Source organism: Haliotis rubra, unplaced genomic scaffold, assembly GCF_003918875.1.
Source record: "Haliotis rubra isolate DU_JTF1 unplaced genomic scaffold, ASM391887v1 Scf574, whole genome shotgun sequence".
In the NCBI taxonomy this organism is placed as follows: Eukaryota; Metazoa; Mollusca; class Gastropoda; order Lepetellida; family Haliotidae; genus Haliotis; species Haliotis rubra.
Window position 1 is genome coordinate 430,047 of NW_025767273.1, and position 17,785 is coordinate 447,831.

Consider the following 17,785-nt stretch of genomic DNA (forward strand, 5'->3'; position numbering starts at 1 on the left):
TTGTAATCAAACGCGCATATTCATAATAAGAAGAGACTGGTCTTACGAAAGCTTTTCGGCGCTCTCTTCATAATGTTTTACATTGTTACATATATATTCTTCCACAACTGTGACAGTTAGGTCTTTGACAGTACATATATAGATATCAAACTGGCTGCATCGTTTGCTCTCCGTCGGCTTCGATGACAGCACGTGGAGCCGTACAACCTATGTAAACAAAGGATCGCTACGCAAATCGAAATAGTGTTACATGTTTTTTGGATATTTTCTCAGTGAAACTAATTCATTCTATTAAAGATGTTTAGTTAGATGTGTAGACTCGTCAAAAATAAAAGAGTAAAAGAAATCTGTACATTATACTGAATGGACGGTGCAAGATGTGACGAATTGTCACATTTTTCTGGCCTGTGGCAGAGGTACTATGCTGGCTTGCCGCATGGAACTCTGGGTAGGAGAGTGAACAGACTGATGTTTTTCACAATTCCGTTCCCACCCTTTCGGATTCTCAGACCACTGTGTCAGTGAAGTTGTACCTGTATAGGTCAAGTTGAGACTGGACGACACCTTGTCCACAGCTGTACTGCATGACACTGCCGGGGTGGTTGAGGTTGTCATGGAAACACGGTAACCACTGACCGAGCCACATGATGATGTTGAACGATCGAAGTCACATCGGTCACAGAAGGCTGTGTTCTGTTGGTTGATTGAACATACTGTTCCCATACCACAACCTGAAACAATGTACATTGCCAACACTGCTATATTTATATGTCCAGCAACATTTCATGTATATTAATACTGTGCTATATCTCTTCCAGCAACATTGAATTGATATTTGTAATACAGTGATATCAGACATGCAATATTGGATGTACCTACCGTATATGACCGACTATAAGTCGGGCCCCTTTCTCAACCCTCTAAATTCTTGCCAAAACCATGTAACTCAAGAATAAGTCAGCCCCTTTCCCCGTACGTATCGGTATTGGGTATATCAATGTCGTGACTGTTCAACACTGTAACATGACGAACGTAAACACGTGTTTGTTTTGTTTTGATATTTACTGTTTCATACTAGCGGAACACTTTGAATATGGCATAATAAAACATCCAATATAAATTGTTGGCTTACTGTGTTTGTTATCTTTTGTAACAGCGTGTTCTTTTGCCAGCTTGGCGAACGGGCAGTTCAAGATACCTTAAACTTGTTTATTTTGAGAGCAGATTTCTGATTGGCTAATGATAAAATGAAAGGCCAATCAACAGTAGTCATGTTTACATAGTCTGTTTACAGTGTCAACAGTGTTACATGAACCATCATTAAACTTACACCTTACTAGTGGTGGTCCGATTAATTGAAATAATCGAAGATTGATCGCAGTGACCAAACAACCAAGCAATCGATCACGTTTTCTCATAATCGAACATAAACGATTTTGGAACTACTGTTTTAGTCTTTCAAATACTTGACAATGGAACATATCGTTGAAGTTGTCAGGGCATGAAAACGTGTTTAATTCTTAGAAAACTCACTTCACTAACTGAAAAGCCATGACTGAATACTTCTTGAATACTCCGGGAAGTTTATGTTCATGATATATTAGTCATCACTCTAAAGTAGCAAGTTGCTTCATGTCATTCATATCTGCAATAACAACCTGGATAGGAAAATCTGAAAAATGACGCTAACCAATTTTTTTCGATGATTGTTCGTTGGTAATGAAATAATTATCAGTTGTGAGATTTCAACCAATTCCCAACACTACGCCTCACACTGAGACCTGAGGCTAGTGGCTGTACCTGCTACAGCCAGAACCACGTGTCATACAGTGTCTGTTCCTGTAGGGAAAGTGTCCGTTTGTTCCTCTTTCTCCAGGGGAATATACTCCTATGGAACAGTTTTATTAGGAAGGTCTTCCCAAGACTGGGTTGTTCCCCAACAATGCTAGATTAGTTTTAGGTCTGGAAATTGTGAAAATAGTGTTTCTTTGATGTTTTACACAGCAGTGTAAAAATAGTGAAAATTTCCCGAAATTCGAACCCTAACATTGATGTATAAATGTCGTTGTCAGGCAAAACAGAATCACAGAACATTTATGGCACATGTGTGTGCTATTTCCACTGGGTAAATAACATTTGCTTTGGCAATATTTGTTCCATATGAAACTAATGCCATGTGGAAATAATCATCATTGGTACGTCCATGTTGCACGATATTGCCATGTGGAAATAATCGGTTCATTGGTTGTGTTGGATATGTCGGCACATGTCTGCGCGGTTGTAGCCATTATAAAAGGCACTAGACGGTCATGTCTGACGGTTGTAGCCATTACAAAAGACACTTACCAGCGGTTGTGTTGGATATGTCAGCACAGACCTGGGTCTGACGGTTGTAGCCATTACAAAAGACACTTACCAGCGGTTGTGTTGGATATGTCAGCACAGACCTGGGTCTGATGGTTGTAGCCATTACAAAAGACACTTACCAGCGGTCATGTTGGATATGTTGGCACAGACCTGGGTCTGACAGTTGTAGCCATTACAAAAGACACTTACCAGCGGTCATGTTGGACACGTCAGCACAGACCTGGGTCTGATGGTTGTAGCCATTACAAAAGACACTTACCAGCGGTCATGTTGGATATGTTGGCACAGACCTGGGTCTGACGGTTGTAGCCATTACAAAAGACACTTACCAGTGGTTGTGTTGGACATGTCAGCACAGACCTGGGTCTGACGGTTGTAGCCAACAAAGTTACAACAACCCAGGCCGTTGGATATCTTCTCCAAGCCACAACACATCTCATTGGCAGTCTGCCGTGCTACAGAGTCAGAATAGTAGTGAACCTGCAAGTAAATAGTCAACACAGGTCAGTTATTTTTACCTGGACTCAATCTGTGATCCTTAAACTATTGAAATAACGACAGCTTATCATTTATGTATGCTTGTACTAAACGTTACCTTCGCGTGTCCTGTATCACTGGAACAGCAGAGTGTTGTGTCCGAGTCGACGTACTGCGTACCGCAGCATGTCTTGAGTGGCTGTTCCAGATACACAGCTCCTACAGTGTTGTTCCCACAGCACACAGCACTATCAGTCACCACAGCACCCCCACAGCACTTGTGACCGAATCGTATAGACAGAGTTCCTAGAACACAGGGATACAAGGTTGGTTTACCTCACCAACATCAACTGATGTTTGTGTATTTACAAATTATTGTCTTTATCTTGTTCCTAATACACAAAAATATTATGATGCTTGCCAAGTTTCCATTGTTTTTTTAAATGATTAGAATTGTTAAGTCTATGCTTTTCTGTTGAATGTTTTGAGTGAGTATGGTTTTATGCTGCTTTTAGCAATATTCTAGACATATCATGGGTGGGGCAACAGAAATGGGCTTCACACATTGTACCCGTGTGGGTAATCAAACCCGGGTCCTCGGCGTAACAAGCGAACGCTTTAATCACTAGGCTACCCACCACCCCATTGAATTCTTTGAATGGCATTTAGAAGAGATGAATATACGTCAAAGAGTTTTTGGATATCATTTTCTGATGATGTTTCAGAGTTAATTCTTAAATGCAATAAAGAGCCTAATAAACAAGACATGTTTGAAATATAATATCCTTCTTGTACATGAATCTCAATATGTCCCAAAACGTTTTAAAAACTGTTTTGTTGATGGCTTTTTAGTATGGACATCTTCATCGTCAGACTTAAAATCACATTGACCCTCTTGCTTTTTGGGAATATTGGCCTTGTAAATCTCTGAGACAAGGCACGTCATCTGATCTAGTCATTAGAAAGAGAATCAAGGACATATTGAGGTGGGTCAGTGTAATGAATAGTTACCAGCACAGCAGATCTGGGCCCCTGTAGATGAGTAGGGTACTGGGCCACAGCACTGGTCACCCATGCCGATGGACACACGGTCTTCAGCGCTGTCTGGACAGCATACCTTCCCAGGGCCTACTGCCACGTATCTGAAACATCACATCCTTCACTAGAGATGCTTCTTGAGGGTTGACCACAGAATGGTTAATCACAGAGTGACTGAATATTGTTTAAAATTGCAGGAAGTACATACTCGTTTGATGAGCATTCTAAACGATGGTGAGTCAATAATGATGCATACGTTTGTTTGTTGTTTAACGCTGCACTCAGCAATATTCCAGTCATACAGCCACAGTCTGTAAATAATCAAGTCTGGACCAAACAATCCAGTGATCAAAAATGAAGCATACAACTTTATGGATGTACATTGCATAGAGCACTGTTTCAGTGTAGATTCTTACAAGGCTATCAAGCTGAAAGTAAGAATCTACACCGAAATGTTTCTCTATGTAATAAGCAAGAAGTTTTTATTCATAAAGTCATATGCTTCATTAAGTACATAATCAATTTTGTGTCCAGCAAACCAATGAATGCCAGCACGTTCAATGATCCACTTTAAAATAAGCATTGTGTGCTGTGTCTAACATGTCATTCTGTTACGCAGCTACTGTAGCTCACCTTGTCCCACAGCATCTGAAGCCTGTGACTGGTCCATAGAACTTGCCACCACAGCAAACAGCATCCAGGCTAGGCTGACTCAGGTAACCCTTGCCACAGCAGGCATACCCAGGCTTGATGTCATGCAGGACCCCATCACAGCAGGTCTACTCATAGAGAAACATGTGTTCTTCTTATCCTTGCATAAGTAGTAAATTGTCATGTATTTAACCTATTTTGAACATCCTAATAATTTTTAGATAATTTGTCAAATAGACAGACCATTTTTTCAGCCATTTGGAAATATAACTTAATATTAAAACATGTTATAAATTTCGTAACTAAATATCACATTTTCGATATTGACTGATTTATATTGACATAATGATCATAAAAACATAGATGATATATTGAATATGATTTGTCCACACTTGAGTTAAGAAAGCTTTGCAAGGAATGTCAGTGCTTTACCTTTGCCCCAGTGTAGCAAGTCCCCCCACAGATGTTCTCCAGCACGCCACACTGGACATAGGTACACTTGGTGAGTTCAGGGTCAGGGTTTGGTTGTGGACTAAAACATACCACAAAGCAAAATAGATAATATCAGCTGGTGGAATATACAAACACTACATTGCATAGAGACTCACCATGCTGGATATAGCAGTATTACTTTCCTTTAACATCACTACAGTCCAAGACACAACATAGCAAGCACTAAAATGGATACAAAAAGGACTAAAATACAAAAAAACTTGGTGTTGCATAAACACAGTGGCAAGCACTCTGGTCATCAGATGAAATTTACCAAAAGATATTTCTCCAACATACTTAATTTCAGGGTACAAATAAAACAAAAATGAATAATTATATAAAGGCAGAGAAGCCATTAGTTATGGGTTCATGGGTATCATTGAAGAAGAAACTGATAGGGTACAGGGTCACAATTCAGCTGATTTGGCTGATGTATGTTGTGACATCCCACTTGTGTACATCGATGCTCATGACGTCAGTCACTGGATTGCCTTGACTCAACAGCAGTAACACACCTTGAAATTTGCTGAGTGCAGCATTGAGTTTGCTTGTTGTTTAGCACTGCACTCAGCAATATTCCAGCTATATGGCAGCAGTCAGTAAAAAGCTGAGTCTGCACCAGACAATCCAGTGATCAAAAGGATTGCATCTACACAGTCGGGATACGAAGACATGTGTCAGCCAAGTCAGTGAGCCTGACCACATGATCCCGTTAGGCGCCTCTTACGAAGTTTGCTGAAGACCAATTCTAACCCGAATCTTCACAAGTGTGCAGCATTAAATAATTAATTACCACCTCGACATTCACTTACACATCAGAGCATTTCCTCATAGTTTTCCTCCAGACATCGTATCTGACTGTGATGCCGTTGGGCTGTGTTGGGGCTGTCCATGTCACCTGCACAGATGTCGCACCCAGAGCTTGTAGGGTGGGGTCGGACACTCCCTGGGGTAAGGCTTCAGCTGTGGTTCCCAGGGCAATTGGACTCTGGGTGCAGTTGAACTGTGTACATGCTTCAGTCTGGAAATCAGAACATCATGAGTGAGAAATAACTGTCACAGATAATGGCCATAATTTTTCACTCAAAACATGTTGTTGGTTAATCCTTCATGGTCTAGCAAAACATGACAGGTCCATGGTTAATCCTTTCTATGGTCTGGCTCAGCATTAAGAGGATAATATAAGGAAGCGTGTCAGTGTAAGGACCTCCTAAGTCATTGGACAGGTCCACCAAAAGACGTTTGATCCCTATCTGTGATATAGTACAAAAAGACTGTCGGGCTAGGAGTCAGTATAATGTGTCTGAGTGGGGTATTCATGCTGCGGCATGGTATCTCAGTGGGCTAGCATTAAAACCATAAGTCTATAAGGAAACGTTTCGCTCTCATTGTATATGAGCGAAATATTCTGTACCGATGTAAAACCCAAAGTCATTGCTATAAATTAATAGTCAGATTGTAAACAGATTGTAATGGCCTCATTTCACTCAACCTAATCCCTAGTTAATCACACATAATCAAAAGCTAGAGATATTTTTTAATAACCAACTTCAATAAAACTAACTTTTCATAGTTGTATTTCCATTTTAACTCTACTTCAAAAGATGGTTGGGAGAACTGAAACAAACAGATGTCCAACCCCACGGTGCAGTGAGGTGGTCCACTCACCCAGATCCGATATACGGTGTAGGGTTGTAGTCCAGGGACAACAATGGATCCAGCAGTGGTTTGGTTGGTGGGGATCTTCGTCCGTCAATGAAGACATTGTAGGCTGTGATGTCACCATTAGGTGTCTGTGGATCCACCCAGGAGATCCGCAGAGTCTGGCTGCTGATGATGGCCAGCGTGGGAGTCAATAGTCCTGATGGTGCTGAAGATGGAGTGAGTGAGTGGGTGAGTGAACACTGTTTTGGGCCACAGTATTCCAAGAAACAATCAAGTCTGGGTAAAACAGTGCTTGATAATATGAACAATAATACACAGTGTTGACGTATACACTCCAAATTACAGGGAAAATTCAGCTGTTTGATACCCATCTGTGTTGCACTGAAAGCCATTAAAAAATCCCTGCCTGGTCTCAGCATTAGAACAGGGTCTAGGTGCTCAGAGACTGCACACCCATACACATACACAATACTTGTCCAATAAATGTGCAGTAATCATGAGTGCAATGCTAAGTCACTATTCAACTCAGCCCATCCTCATTGAATCAATTCTCACAAAAAAGAGCACACAATGTCATTGGGTTAAGTAATCTCATCAACACAAATGCATCCTGTCTTTCCAAGATTCTATTTGACACGTCTGGGATTCTTACTGGCTAACTAATTGTCTGACATACATTCTTACAAGTGTGTTAAGGATTCCAGTTTGCACTAATGGATTCTGTTTGACAGATTCTACGTGTCCTCATTCATACCTCCATCCTCTGTACGAGCCGTCTTGGCCTCACTTGTTATTGAAGCACCACCATATATGGTCAGAGTGAGCGTCACTGTATAGTCTGTATTGGGGCTCAGATTCTGCAGCAGGGTGGAGTTATCTCCCCCTGGCACCATGCGGCTGAATGGCCTGACTGTACTGGTGACGTCAACCTTGAAGATCTGTACCTCGCCCTGCAGCTCCTCAGGACCTGTAAACATCATCAAGCATCATCATATATCATAATGGACATTCCTGGAACTCTTCTGCAGCAGGGTTTCAGTCTTGTGAAAATGGGCGTCAGGACAACTCACCACAAATTTGGGGGTTGGGGGTTGTCTTTTTTTAATTTGGGGGTCATGATTTTTTAACCAAGACTATTTTGGACTGGCCAGGACCTGCTTGTTTGGTGTCAGATACACTAAGACTGCAGTAAGCAGTGAGTGAGGTTAGGTTTACACCTCTTTTAGCAATATTCCAGCAATATCACTGCGGGGGACACCAGAAATGGGCTTTACATATTGTACCCATGTGGGAAATCGAACCTGGGTCTTCAGCATGACGAACGAACACTTTAACCGATAGGCTACCCCACCGCCCCGAGACCGCATCTGTCGTGTAGTGGTTAGAGCATGTGCACAGAGAGCAGAAGGTCATGGGTTCGATCCCTAGCCACATCAAACCAAAAAGACGCGTTAAAATATGGTATTTATTGGTCCCTGCCTTGCTTCGGCATAAATGGGTACAACAAGGACTGGTTGGCCCGAGTCAATATAATGTGTCTGGGTGGGGTATTCATGCTTAATTCGGCATGGTATCTCAGTGAGCTAGCACTATAAAACCAGCTATAAGTCTGGGCTAGAACAAGCAGCCAAACATACACACGCATGCACGTCATCATATGAGCGAAATATTCTCAAGTACAACGTTAAACCCCATTTCACCTCACCCACTGCCCCGCAGTAAGTAGTAACAATTGAAGTGTAATCCCAAATATAAAATGTGTTATATTGACCACTTTTGAAGTGGCAGGCATTGTGTATTCATAACAACTGATTCACTTGTGTATAGTCATGCAAGTTACAGTTTGACGCAGTGAGCTATATATAGACAATGGAAGTTCTAAGTGTCTATTTCATGAAAAAAAATTCAGTCTCATAAATTTCAAGTTTGTAGATTTGTTTCAGAGAGAGCATTGTTTTCCCTCATAAAAAAAACTAAGCATATTGTGAGGCGACTGTGACTATAGTAACTGGTCTTACTCGGAACAGTCCACTGTACAAGGATAGACAGATGGTCCACGACACGCAGGGTCAAATTGGCCGCTCGGCGTGGGAAGCCACCAAACGTGGTGACCTCTGTAGATGCATTGCTCGTCTTCTGTCCAATATCGTTGAACACCGTGACCCGATAGACATACGTTGTGAACATGGGCAGCCCTCTGTCCTCGTAGAACAACCCTGTACCGGAGTATAGACTCTGCCACACGCCGACATCACTGATCGTGTCTGAAACAGGAACACTGATGCAGAACTTCTGCTGTTTTGTAGGACTAGAAACAAAAACTATTTTAAAGTGCATGTTCTACCAATAATTTTAGGTAGAACTTTTGTTTTATGGCAGCAGACATAGATCGTGATAAACAGCTTTCACGAAATATGTATCGCCCATTTAACATCTTATTCAGTATCGTCAGAAATCAGAAGTTCTCCGTACAACGTTTCATCAAATAGCTGTAGATGTAGGCATGATGCATACGAAAACCTTCTTAAAAGTGTGTGCCAGATACTGTATCTTTTTGCTTATAAAGCAATATTTTTTGTACCTATTATTGCAGGGATTTTAGTCCATATGATATTTTTGCAATGCCAACCGGCGTCTGATAGCCACTGATGTTTGACAATTGCCCAGCAATGTCATGGCAGGGGACGCCAGAAATGGGCTTCACACATTGTACCGATGTGGGGAATCGGGGTGTCTTCAGGGTGACGAGGGAATAATTTAACCTGTAGGCTACCCCACTGCCCTGGTCAAATAGAGGTATCCCAACACCCAGCTCTGATTGAAACATCAATGTTAATGGTGAGATCACTGCTAAAATGCTCTGTTCAAAATTAATTACCTAATTCAAGGTCACACATACTACAGTTTGGTTCATCTACTTGATAAATCACTAATGACTGTTTTATCTTCTATCTCAAAACGAGGAGTCACTATTAATAGAATTTTGAAATTTGTCAAATTTTCTGCCTACATGCTACTATTGACCAAAATGACTCACTGTCCAATGGCTGTCTAATCTTCTGTCTGGCCAGTTCATATGTGAGAGTTGGTCCGTTGGGCCGAGTGGGTCTCTGCCAGAGGATGGAGATCATGGACTGGGAGACAGCTGTTGGTGTCGGAGGCTGCTGACCGTCAGGGATATCAGGACTCGTCATCTTCGTCACATCGACACTTTCTGTGCAACCACCCGCTGTAGACAAAAACCAAACTTGTGTTATTCATATGATTCCATTGTAGTCTTGATATATAATTTGATAAAGTATTTCAGAGATGTTATTAATACTGTCACAGTTGTTCCCTTGCCTCACTAAGGGCAGGATTACACAGTATGCTGCACAGTTCACAAGCTTCCTTGTCCATCTTATATATGGTCAGTCTTTACTAATGAAGCTGTTGGCTGTACAATGTTTGTCTGTTGTTTAACACAATACACAGCAATATTCCAGCTGTATGGCGGCGGTCTGTAAATAATCGAGTCTGGACTAGAGATTTCAGTGATCAACAACGTGAGCATCGATCTACTTAATTTGGATACAATGATATGTGTCAATCAAGTCAGCAAGTCTGACCTCCCGATCCTGGTAATCACCTCTTACGACAAGCATGGTTTACTGAAGACAAATTCTAATCGGATCTTCACGGGTCTGTATCAATTAGTGCCATAGTAGAAGTGAAGTAAGGGCACATGGTTACATAAATCATAACGAACAACACCAAGATTAATCTGAATTCATACATTTTTCCTATGTGGAGAATCAAACTTTTGTCGCCCAATTTGCCCTAAAAGTGTTATGATTAGTGGTGTGACGATTCATTGATCCATCGGCCGCCGATACAGTGAATCGATGCAAAGTTTTACATTGTCGTATATCCCGATACGATACTTCAAATGGGCTACGGATACATCGATGTTTTACTTTGAATATTGCTGAATCGCGATATCTGTCACTTTTGTTTGATGATTAAGATATATGCATACTTATTTTCCCTTCATAAGTTTCTCAGAAATTCTTGCATCAGGAACTGTGTCAAACATAGCGCTCGCATTTTATTAACATTCACAAAGTCTATGAAAAAAATTAATTATCTCATTTCCGAATAAAACACTGAAAAACGCTGGTGGAATAATAATTTAAAATAGTTTTGTTTTGTATCTTAATGTGTTTTATAGTTGGTGTTAGAATTAAAGATTTTAGTATCGTGATACGTATCATATCACCATCCTTGTATTGGGATTCATATCGTATCACAGCTTAAGTGCAGGATACTTTGCCAATATTTCGTCGTGACTAAAATTTTAGTATCGTGATGTATTGTATCGTAGGTTGTATGTCAATACCAGCACTAGTTATGATGTTACCTTGGTACAGATGATGGTAGTATCCTCCGCTACTGGGTGTGTCTACTTACATGTACATGCTGTTAGGGTGACAACATACTCCGTGTAAGGTGTGAGGCCAGTAACGATGATGCTCATCTGGGTGACGTTGCGAACTTCCATGCGAGGTTCTGGCAGACGGATGATGTAGAACTCCAGTTTGCCATTGAGCTGTAGTGGCGTCTGCCAGGTGACGTTGATGGCAGTGGAGTTGAGTACTGTCACTTCCGGCGGGTTCACTCCGGCTGGACCTGGGGAGACATGATGGTCAGAATCAATACCCGGCAACTTCAAACATGGTGGGCAGGTAGCTTGATAACGGTGCAAGAATCACATGGGCCAGGTGCAATCAAACAGCAACTTCAACATGGTGGGCAGGTCAATACATGGCAACTTCAACATGGTGAGCAGGTAAATATCCTGACAACTTCATGGCAAGGTCAACATGGTGGGCAGGTCAATACATTACAACTTCAACATGGTGAGCAGGGGCAGGTCAATACATGACAACTCTCAACATGGTGGGCAGGTAAATACATGACAACTTCAACATGGTGAGCAGGTCAATACATGACAACTTCAAACACATGGTCAAGAAAAGACATGACAGGTCAACATACAGGTCAATACATGACAACTTCAACATGGTGGGCAGGTCAATACATGACAACTTCAACATGGTGGGCAGGTGCTATCTGGGTACAATGGTGGGCAGGTCAATACATGACAACTTCAACATGGTGGGCAGGTCAATACATGACAACTTCAACATGGTGGGCAGGTCAATACATGACAACTTCAACATGGTGGGCAGGTCAATACATGACAACTTCAACATGGTGGGCAGGTCAATACATGACAACTTCAACATGGTGAGCAGGTCAATACATGACAACTTCAACATGGTGGGCAGGTCAATACATGACAACTTCAACATGGTGGGCAGGTCAATACATGACAACTTCAACATAGGTCAATACATGACAACTTCAACATGGTGGGCAGGTCAATACATGACAACTTCAACATGGTGGGCAGGTCAATACATGGGCAGGTCACACACAACTTCAACATGGTGGGCAGGTCAATCCAACATGGGACAAACTTCAACATGGTGGGCAGGTCAATACATTCAACACAACTTCAACAATACATGACAACTTCAAGATGGTGGGCAGGTCAATACATGACAACATGGTGCAGGTCAACTTACAACTTCAAGATGGTGGGCAGGTCAATACATGACAACTTCAACATGGTGGGCAGGTCAATACATGACAACTTCAACATGGTGGGCAGGTCAATACAAGACAACTTCAACATGGTGGGCAGGTCAATACATTACAACTTCAACATGGTGGGCAGGTCAATACATGACAACTTCATCAGTTTCCACATGATGGGGACTATCGTAATAAGTCTGACACGAAGTCTGCCTTTGCTTTCAAGGCCCTGCAAAGCCTACACACATTTGAACACTGCCACTCATATATATTACAGGGTTATAAACTCAGGAGAGATTTAGATTTTTTCACCCATATCCTTCACACATTTGAACACTGCCACTCATACATTTCATAAATTGTCAAATTTCATAAATTGTCAAATGTAAAATACTTTTGGTATTTAAAAGGAATGTTACTTTGACTGATGATTTTTTTCCCTCCTGCCTTTAGGATTTCTGAGGACAAAATTCTGTAAAAAGAATTGGTCTGGCCTTATGGCAGAAATGTGAATTGTCATATCACATCATTCCTGTCCTGTCACATCTGTCTGTCTATCTAAAAAACAAAATGACTAAATGATTCATTAAATACAGCCTCATCAAACATTTTCATTTGGTTTGTATTTTCCCTTACGTGATGATTTGGTGGTGATGGTGGCCCAGGGACCGCTTCCCTCCCCGGCAGAGTTGATGACACGTATGCGGTACTGGTAGACCGTGAGCGGGGACAACACGGGAGATGCATCTACATGGGCAGGGTCGGCAGTTGCAGGTACGGTGACCACAAGGGATGAGCTGTCTGTGCCGTTCAGCCGTCTCTCCACGATGTACTGTTGCAGTAATCCGTTCGGGTTGGAAGGTGGAGTCCACGTTATCTGCACTGTCGTTGGTGACAGCGCTGTGAGGTTCGGGGCCAAGATGCCATCAGGGACTGAAAGCCAAGAAAGGCACAAATGAAAATACAGACATATGAACATTAAGTCAAACAGTGCTGTGTCAAACTTTGATGTGATATACATACATTTGTCTCAAAGTAAAAGAAGGCACCTTACATATTCCTTATTTTTCAATTGTGTCGAAGCTCCAAGTATTTATGTAAATGCCTTCAAGTTTGATCCAACAGTGTTTATGCATAGATCATGCCGATACCCTTAACTTTTCAATATATACCAGTAAAAAAAAGTAGGGGATATTGGATTTACAAGATTGATAAAATGCAAATGATGTAGGCAAGGAGGAAACAGATGATGTAGAGAAATTAAGGGAAAATGTTACAATTTATTCCATTCGTTTGGAAATATTTCATCTGTATGGATATATATTACTTGGCATTGGCATTGGCTAGCGGCATGCTCGCAAAACTGAATATCCCCTACTTTTTTTTAAAGGGTATATCTGGATCCCGTTGCAGAAGCCGTCATAGCAACAATGTGATTATAATTCCCAAACTTTAACAGAGGCTTATAACAGGCATAGCATGAAGATCACTTTGTGCATTGAGGCAGTGATACAAATACACGTCTTGGTTGGAGTAAAATTATGTTAAATGGTGATATGATTAAGAATTCAGTGTATATTACCCAAAGAAGTTAAAAAACACTTAATTTTCTTATAAAACGTTAGTTCACGAAATATAGTAATATGAAAACAAAGGGTGTTCTTTAATTCCTTTTGGGCATTTTAAGTTCTAATGCCTGGGAAATATACTAAGCAGCAAAAGAAACATCAGTTTGGAATTTTCCTTCACAGAAATGGATAACTGTAAACTCATTTAATGTTTTGATTGTATATTGTTGACAACATCTCCAACTTTACCTGAGCAAAGACATTCCTTCCCATACTCAGAATGGAACCCAGGAAATGGTCTCAAAAACGCAACCTGATCTCGAAGATGGTACAGTGTTCTCCATGTTTTTCATGCAACTCATGCTGCACGTGCTGTTCACAAGGACCAGCCCTATAAAATGCACCCCCAAACCTGGTTGAAACATTCACATTACAACGTCAGCAGGATGCCGCGACTCACGACAGCTCAGAGGAACCAGGCGCTAGGAAGACTTGAAGCTGGCCACACTGCACAAGCCGTTGCCAATCACTTCCAGGTCAACGTTCGGACCATCTACAGGCTGCAGCAACGTTTCTGGGCCACCAACACCACAAATGATCGCCCCCGTGGTGGCAGACCAAGGGTGACCACAAGACGACAAGACCGCCATGTTGTGTGACAGTATGTACAGAATCCCTTCATGCAGGCATCCGAAACAGCACGCCAGACAGTGGGAAGACACGGAAAACCAATCAGTACTGATACAGTACGCTGACATCTTATGAGTGGGAACTTCCATTTCAGTAGACCTATCCTCACCTCTCGTCATCGGCGTGAATGTCTACAGTTTGCCCTACAACACCAAAACTGGCGATACAGGCAATGGAGAACTGTTCTGTTCACAGATGAGAGTCGTACTGTGTATCAACTGCAGATGGCAGAACAAGAATATGGCGACGACGTGGCCAGCATTACTCAGACCAATGTGTTATGGAAGGAGACTCATGGGGAGGTGCAAGCATCATGGTATGGGGTGGAATAGGCCTGAACAAGAGAGTGGGTCCTGTGGTGTTCCAGAACCTTGGTCCAGGGAGAGGGAGGCGGCATCACAGCGGTGCGCTACATCGAGCAAGCACTCAGACCCCCCATGTCATACCACATTTCGCACGTCACCGGAACAACATTTTCCAGCATGATAACGCCCGGGCTCATACTGCAAGAGCTACACGGGACTTCCTACAGCAGAACGGTGTCAACATTATGCAGTGGTCAGCCCTTAGTCCTGATTTAACCCCAATTGAACATCTTTGGGATGACATTCAGAGGAGACTGAATAATGTCATACCAAGGTCGAACACAGCCGATTTATTGCGCCAGGCCTTTCTCAGAGTGTGGTTCCAGGTGCCATTGGCCTTCATCAATCGATTGGTGCACTCCATGCATAGACGCTGTGCTGCAGTTATTGTCGCTCGTGGTGGTCACACTAGATACTGAAGTCAAGAGTCTGAATGGACTGCAAACGTTCATGTAGTTCTTCATTGATGTCAAGATATCAATTTCTGTATTGATTTGAAAAAAATGTTTTGATCCGTTTGTTTTTATTATGTCAATTTCTGTAATGATTTGATTACAGTGCCTATCTAATTTTTAATTCGTATGATGTTTGTTTTGTTGCTGAATATACTGTAGGATTACAAGGGCCCATCATTCATGATATAAGGGAGAACCAGTTACAGTCAGAGAGTGAGTGAGTTTAGTTTTGTTGCTCAGTAATATTCCAATTCATATAAGGGAGTCTGTAAATCATCAGTCTGACCAGACAATCCAGTGATCAACAGCATGAGCATCGATCGAACTCTGGGAACCGCATGAGTGCACAACTGGGAACTAAGCCAATGAGCCTGACCACCCGATCCTGTTAGTCGCCTCTTACGTACAGATCAGAGATCTGTAGTTGTAGTTCTCTTGTAGTGCTCAAGATTATATATTATCCATCATTTTCATTGACATTGTACAAACCAATCCAACATGGAGATCTTGAGAAAGGAAGTAGGTGAAAGAGGACTTGCCATTGCAAGTTTGAATGGACAAGAAGAAATCCTTTCATCAAAAAGAGTTTTGAGGGATTGCACTGCCGACTCTATCAAAAGGACTGACTGTTATCTTGATATTTACTGACCCAAAACTGATACTGGTTTGTAACAAGAACTTTTATTGGTTCATAGTCTGAGTAGTGTTGCAATTCAAATCGGCTCATGAAAATCAAAGAAAGGAGACACTGAGATCATTAGAGTTATAGGAACCAAGGGTTAGTGTCTGTTCACCAAAATGCATGCCTTGAGATACAGAGGACGTTCCTGTATCAGGCTCCCTGTGTCCTGACTGCCTGCCCAGTGAGTCTGACATTTACCTGCTTGAAGCGTCCTCACTTGATTTGACTCAGCACTCTTGGTACACCCACCAATGGTGCATGCTTCAATACTGTACATGTAATACGTGAAAGGGATGAGATTGTTTGCTTGGAATGAAGTCTGGTTGCCAGGTAACTAGAAAGAAGAAAGAAAATGCAATAAGGCCAGACCAATTTTATTTCTTGTTTTACAGATTTTTCTCCTCAGAAATCCTAAAGGCACTAGGAAAAAATATAATAAAAATCACCAGTCAAAGTAATATTCCTTTTGAATACCAAAAGTATTTTACACTTGACAATTTATGAAATGCATATGGGGGAAAAAACAATGTAAAAACATTTTCTTGCACATTTACAGTTTTGGCCAATAGAATTTATTATTAAAATTTTATTTTTTTTTGAGCAGGGAAAATTATTATTTTCTTTCTTCTTAATCTTGAAAAATATGACCAGCGGATCCGTAAAAAAAAAGAAATAAAATTGGTCTGGCCTAAAGAAGTTGTCTATCCATAAAAGTGTTCCACTTCAATATTTTGCTCAGAAAAAATTGTCCTTTAAAATTTGAACCACATTCTGCATTTACAAACAGGGTTACATATATTGTCAAACCCAATTATCTCAAAGCCTGGTTCCTGGAATGGACCAACGCCTCAAATCTATTCTCAAGTCTTGATTGCCTCTCTGGTTATATATAAGAGAGTGGGTTCGAATCTCGGACCAGACTCAACACAACAAAAGTACTAGGATCTGTACATGTGCTACATCTCTGGTTATAGACTGCCAAATTAATTTTAGCTCACTGACTTACTCAGTTATGTTGAAATTGATTCAAATTATAGTAATCATATTTGCAAACATCAAAACGTATCCCTTGACCATGACAGAAACCAAATTCTGAAACTTCCTGGAACACTAACCTATATTGTGTATATAAATAATGTTACCATAAAAACATACTCTTTGAATGGTACTTAGAAGTCATACGCATAAAGTAGGGACTTCTGTTGGAATATCAGATGAAGGCACAAGAATGTACTCTGAAATGTACGTCACGATTTAAGGGGGAGATAACTCTTTAAGGGGTAGGGCATACTACCAGGGGAACTATGACTTTGGGATCGTTTTTTCTTTTCCATTTTTTTCTGTGTCTGTGGTAACCCCAGAAATAAGGCAACAATAATCCAGAGGGAATGTTTACGCCTAAATTGCATAAAATAGGGACTTCTGTTGGAATATCAGATGAAGGCACAAGAATGTACTCTGAAATGTTAGGGGCAGCATCGGCACGTGGGTACAATGTGTGAAGCCCATTTCTGGGATATTGTGGAATATCGCTAACAGTGACGTGAAACCCATCTCACTCACTAACTGAAACGTCATGTTCCTCATACATTGTATTACAGAAGGTGACATCCATAAAATGTCCCCTTTATCATTACAATTTTCACATTTACCGGTATGTTCATGACAACACTCAGGATGTTGTAGCAACTGATG

At 41.3% G+C, this 17,785-nt stretch overlaps 1 protein-coding gene across 1 annotated transcript in view; it reads right to left on the reverse strand.

The window, feature by feature from the left end:
• Positions 1-17,785, reverse strand: part of LOC124254531 (usherin-like) — a 133,108-nt gene that overhangs the window by 26,095 nt on the left and 89,228 nt on the right. Inside the window, 15 exon segments of the mRNA XM_046688345.1 lie at positions 534-731; positions 2,697-2,847; positions 2,963-3,150; positions 3,856-3,986; positions 4,516-4,661; positions 4,966-5,065; positions 5,838-6,046; positions 6,301-6,307; positions 6,694-6,895; positions 7,445-7,657; positions 8,709-8,954; positions 9,728-9,919; positions 11,140-11,358; positions 12,967-13,263; positions 16,289-16,424. Of these exon segments, the coding sequence (XP_046544301.1) occupies positions 534-731; positions 2,697-2,847; positions 2,963-3,150; positions 3,856-3,986; positions 4,516-4,661; positions 4,966-5,065; positions 5,838-6,046; positions 6,301-6,307; positions 6,694-6,895; positions 7,445-7,657; positions 8,709-8,954; positions 9,728-9,919; positions 11,140-11,358; positions 12,967-13,263; positions 16,289-16,424 (2,635 nt within the window).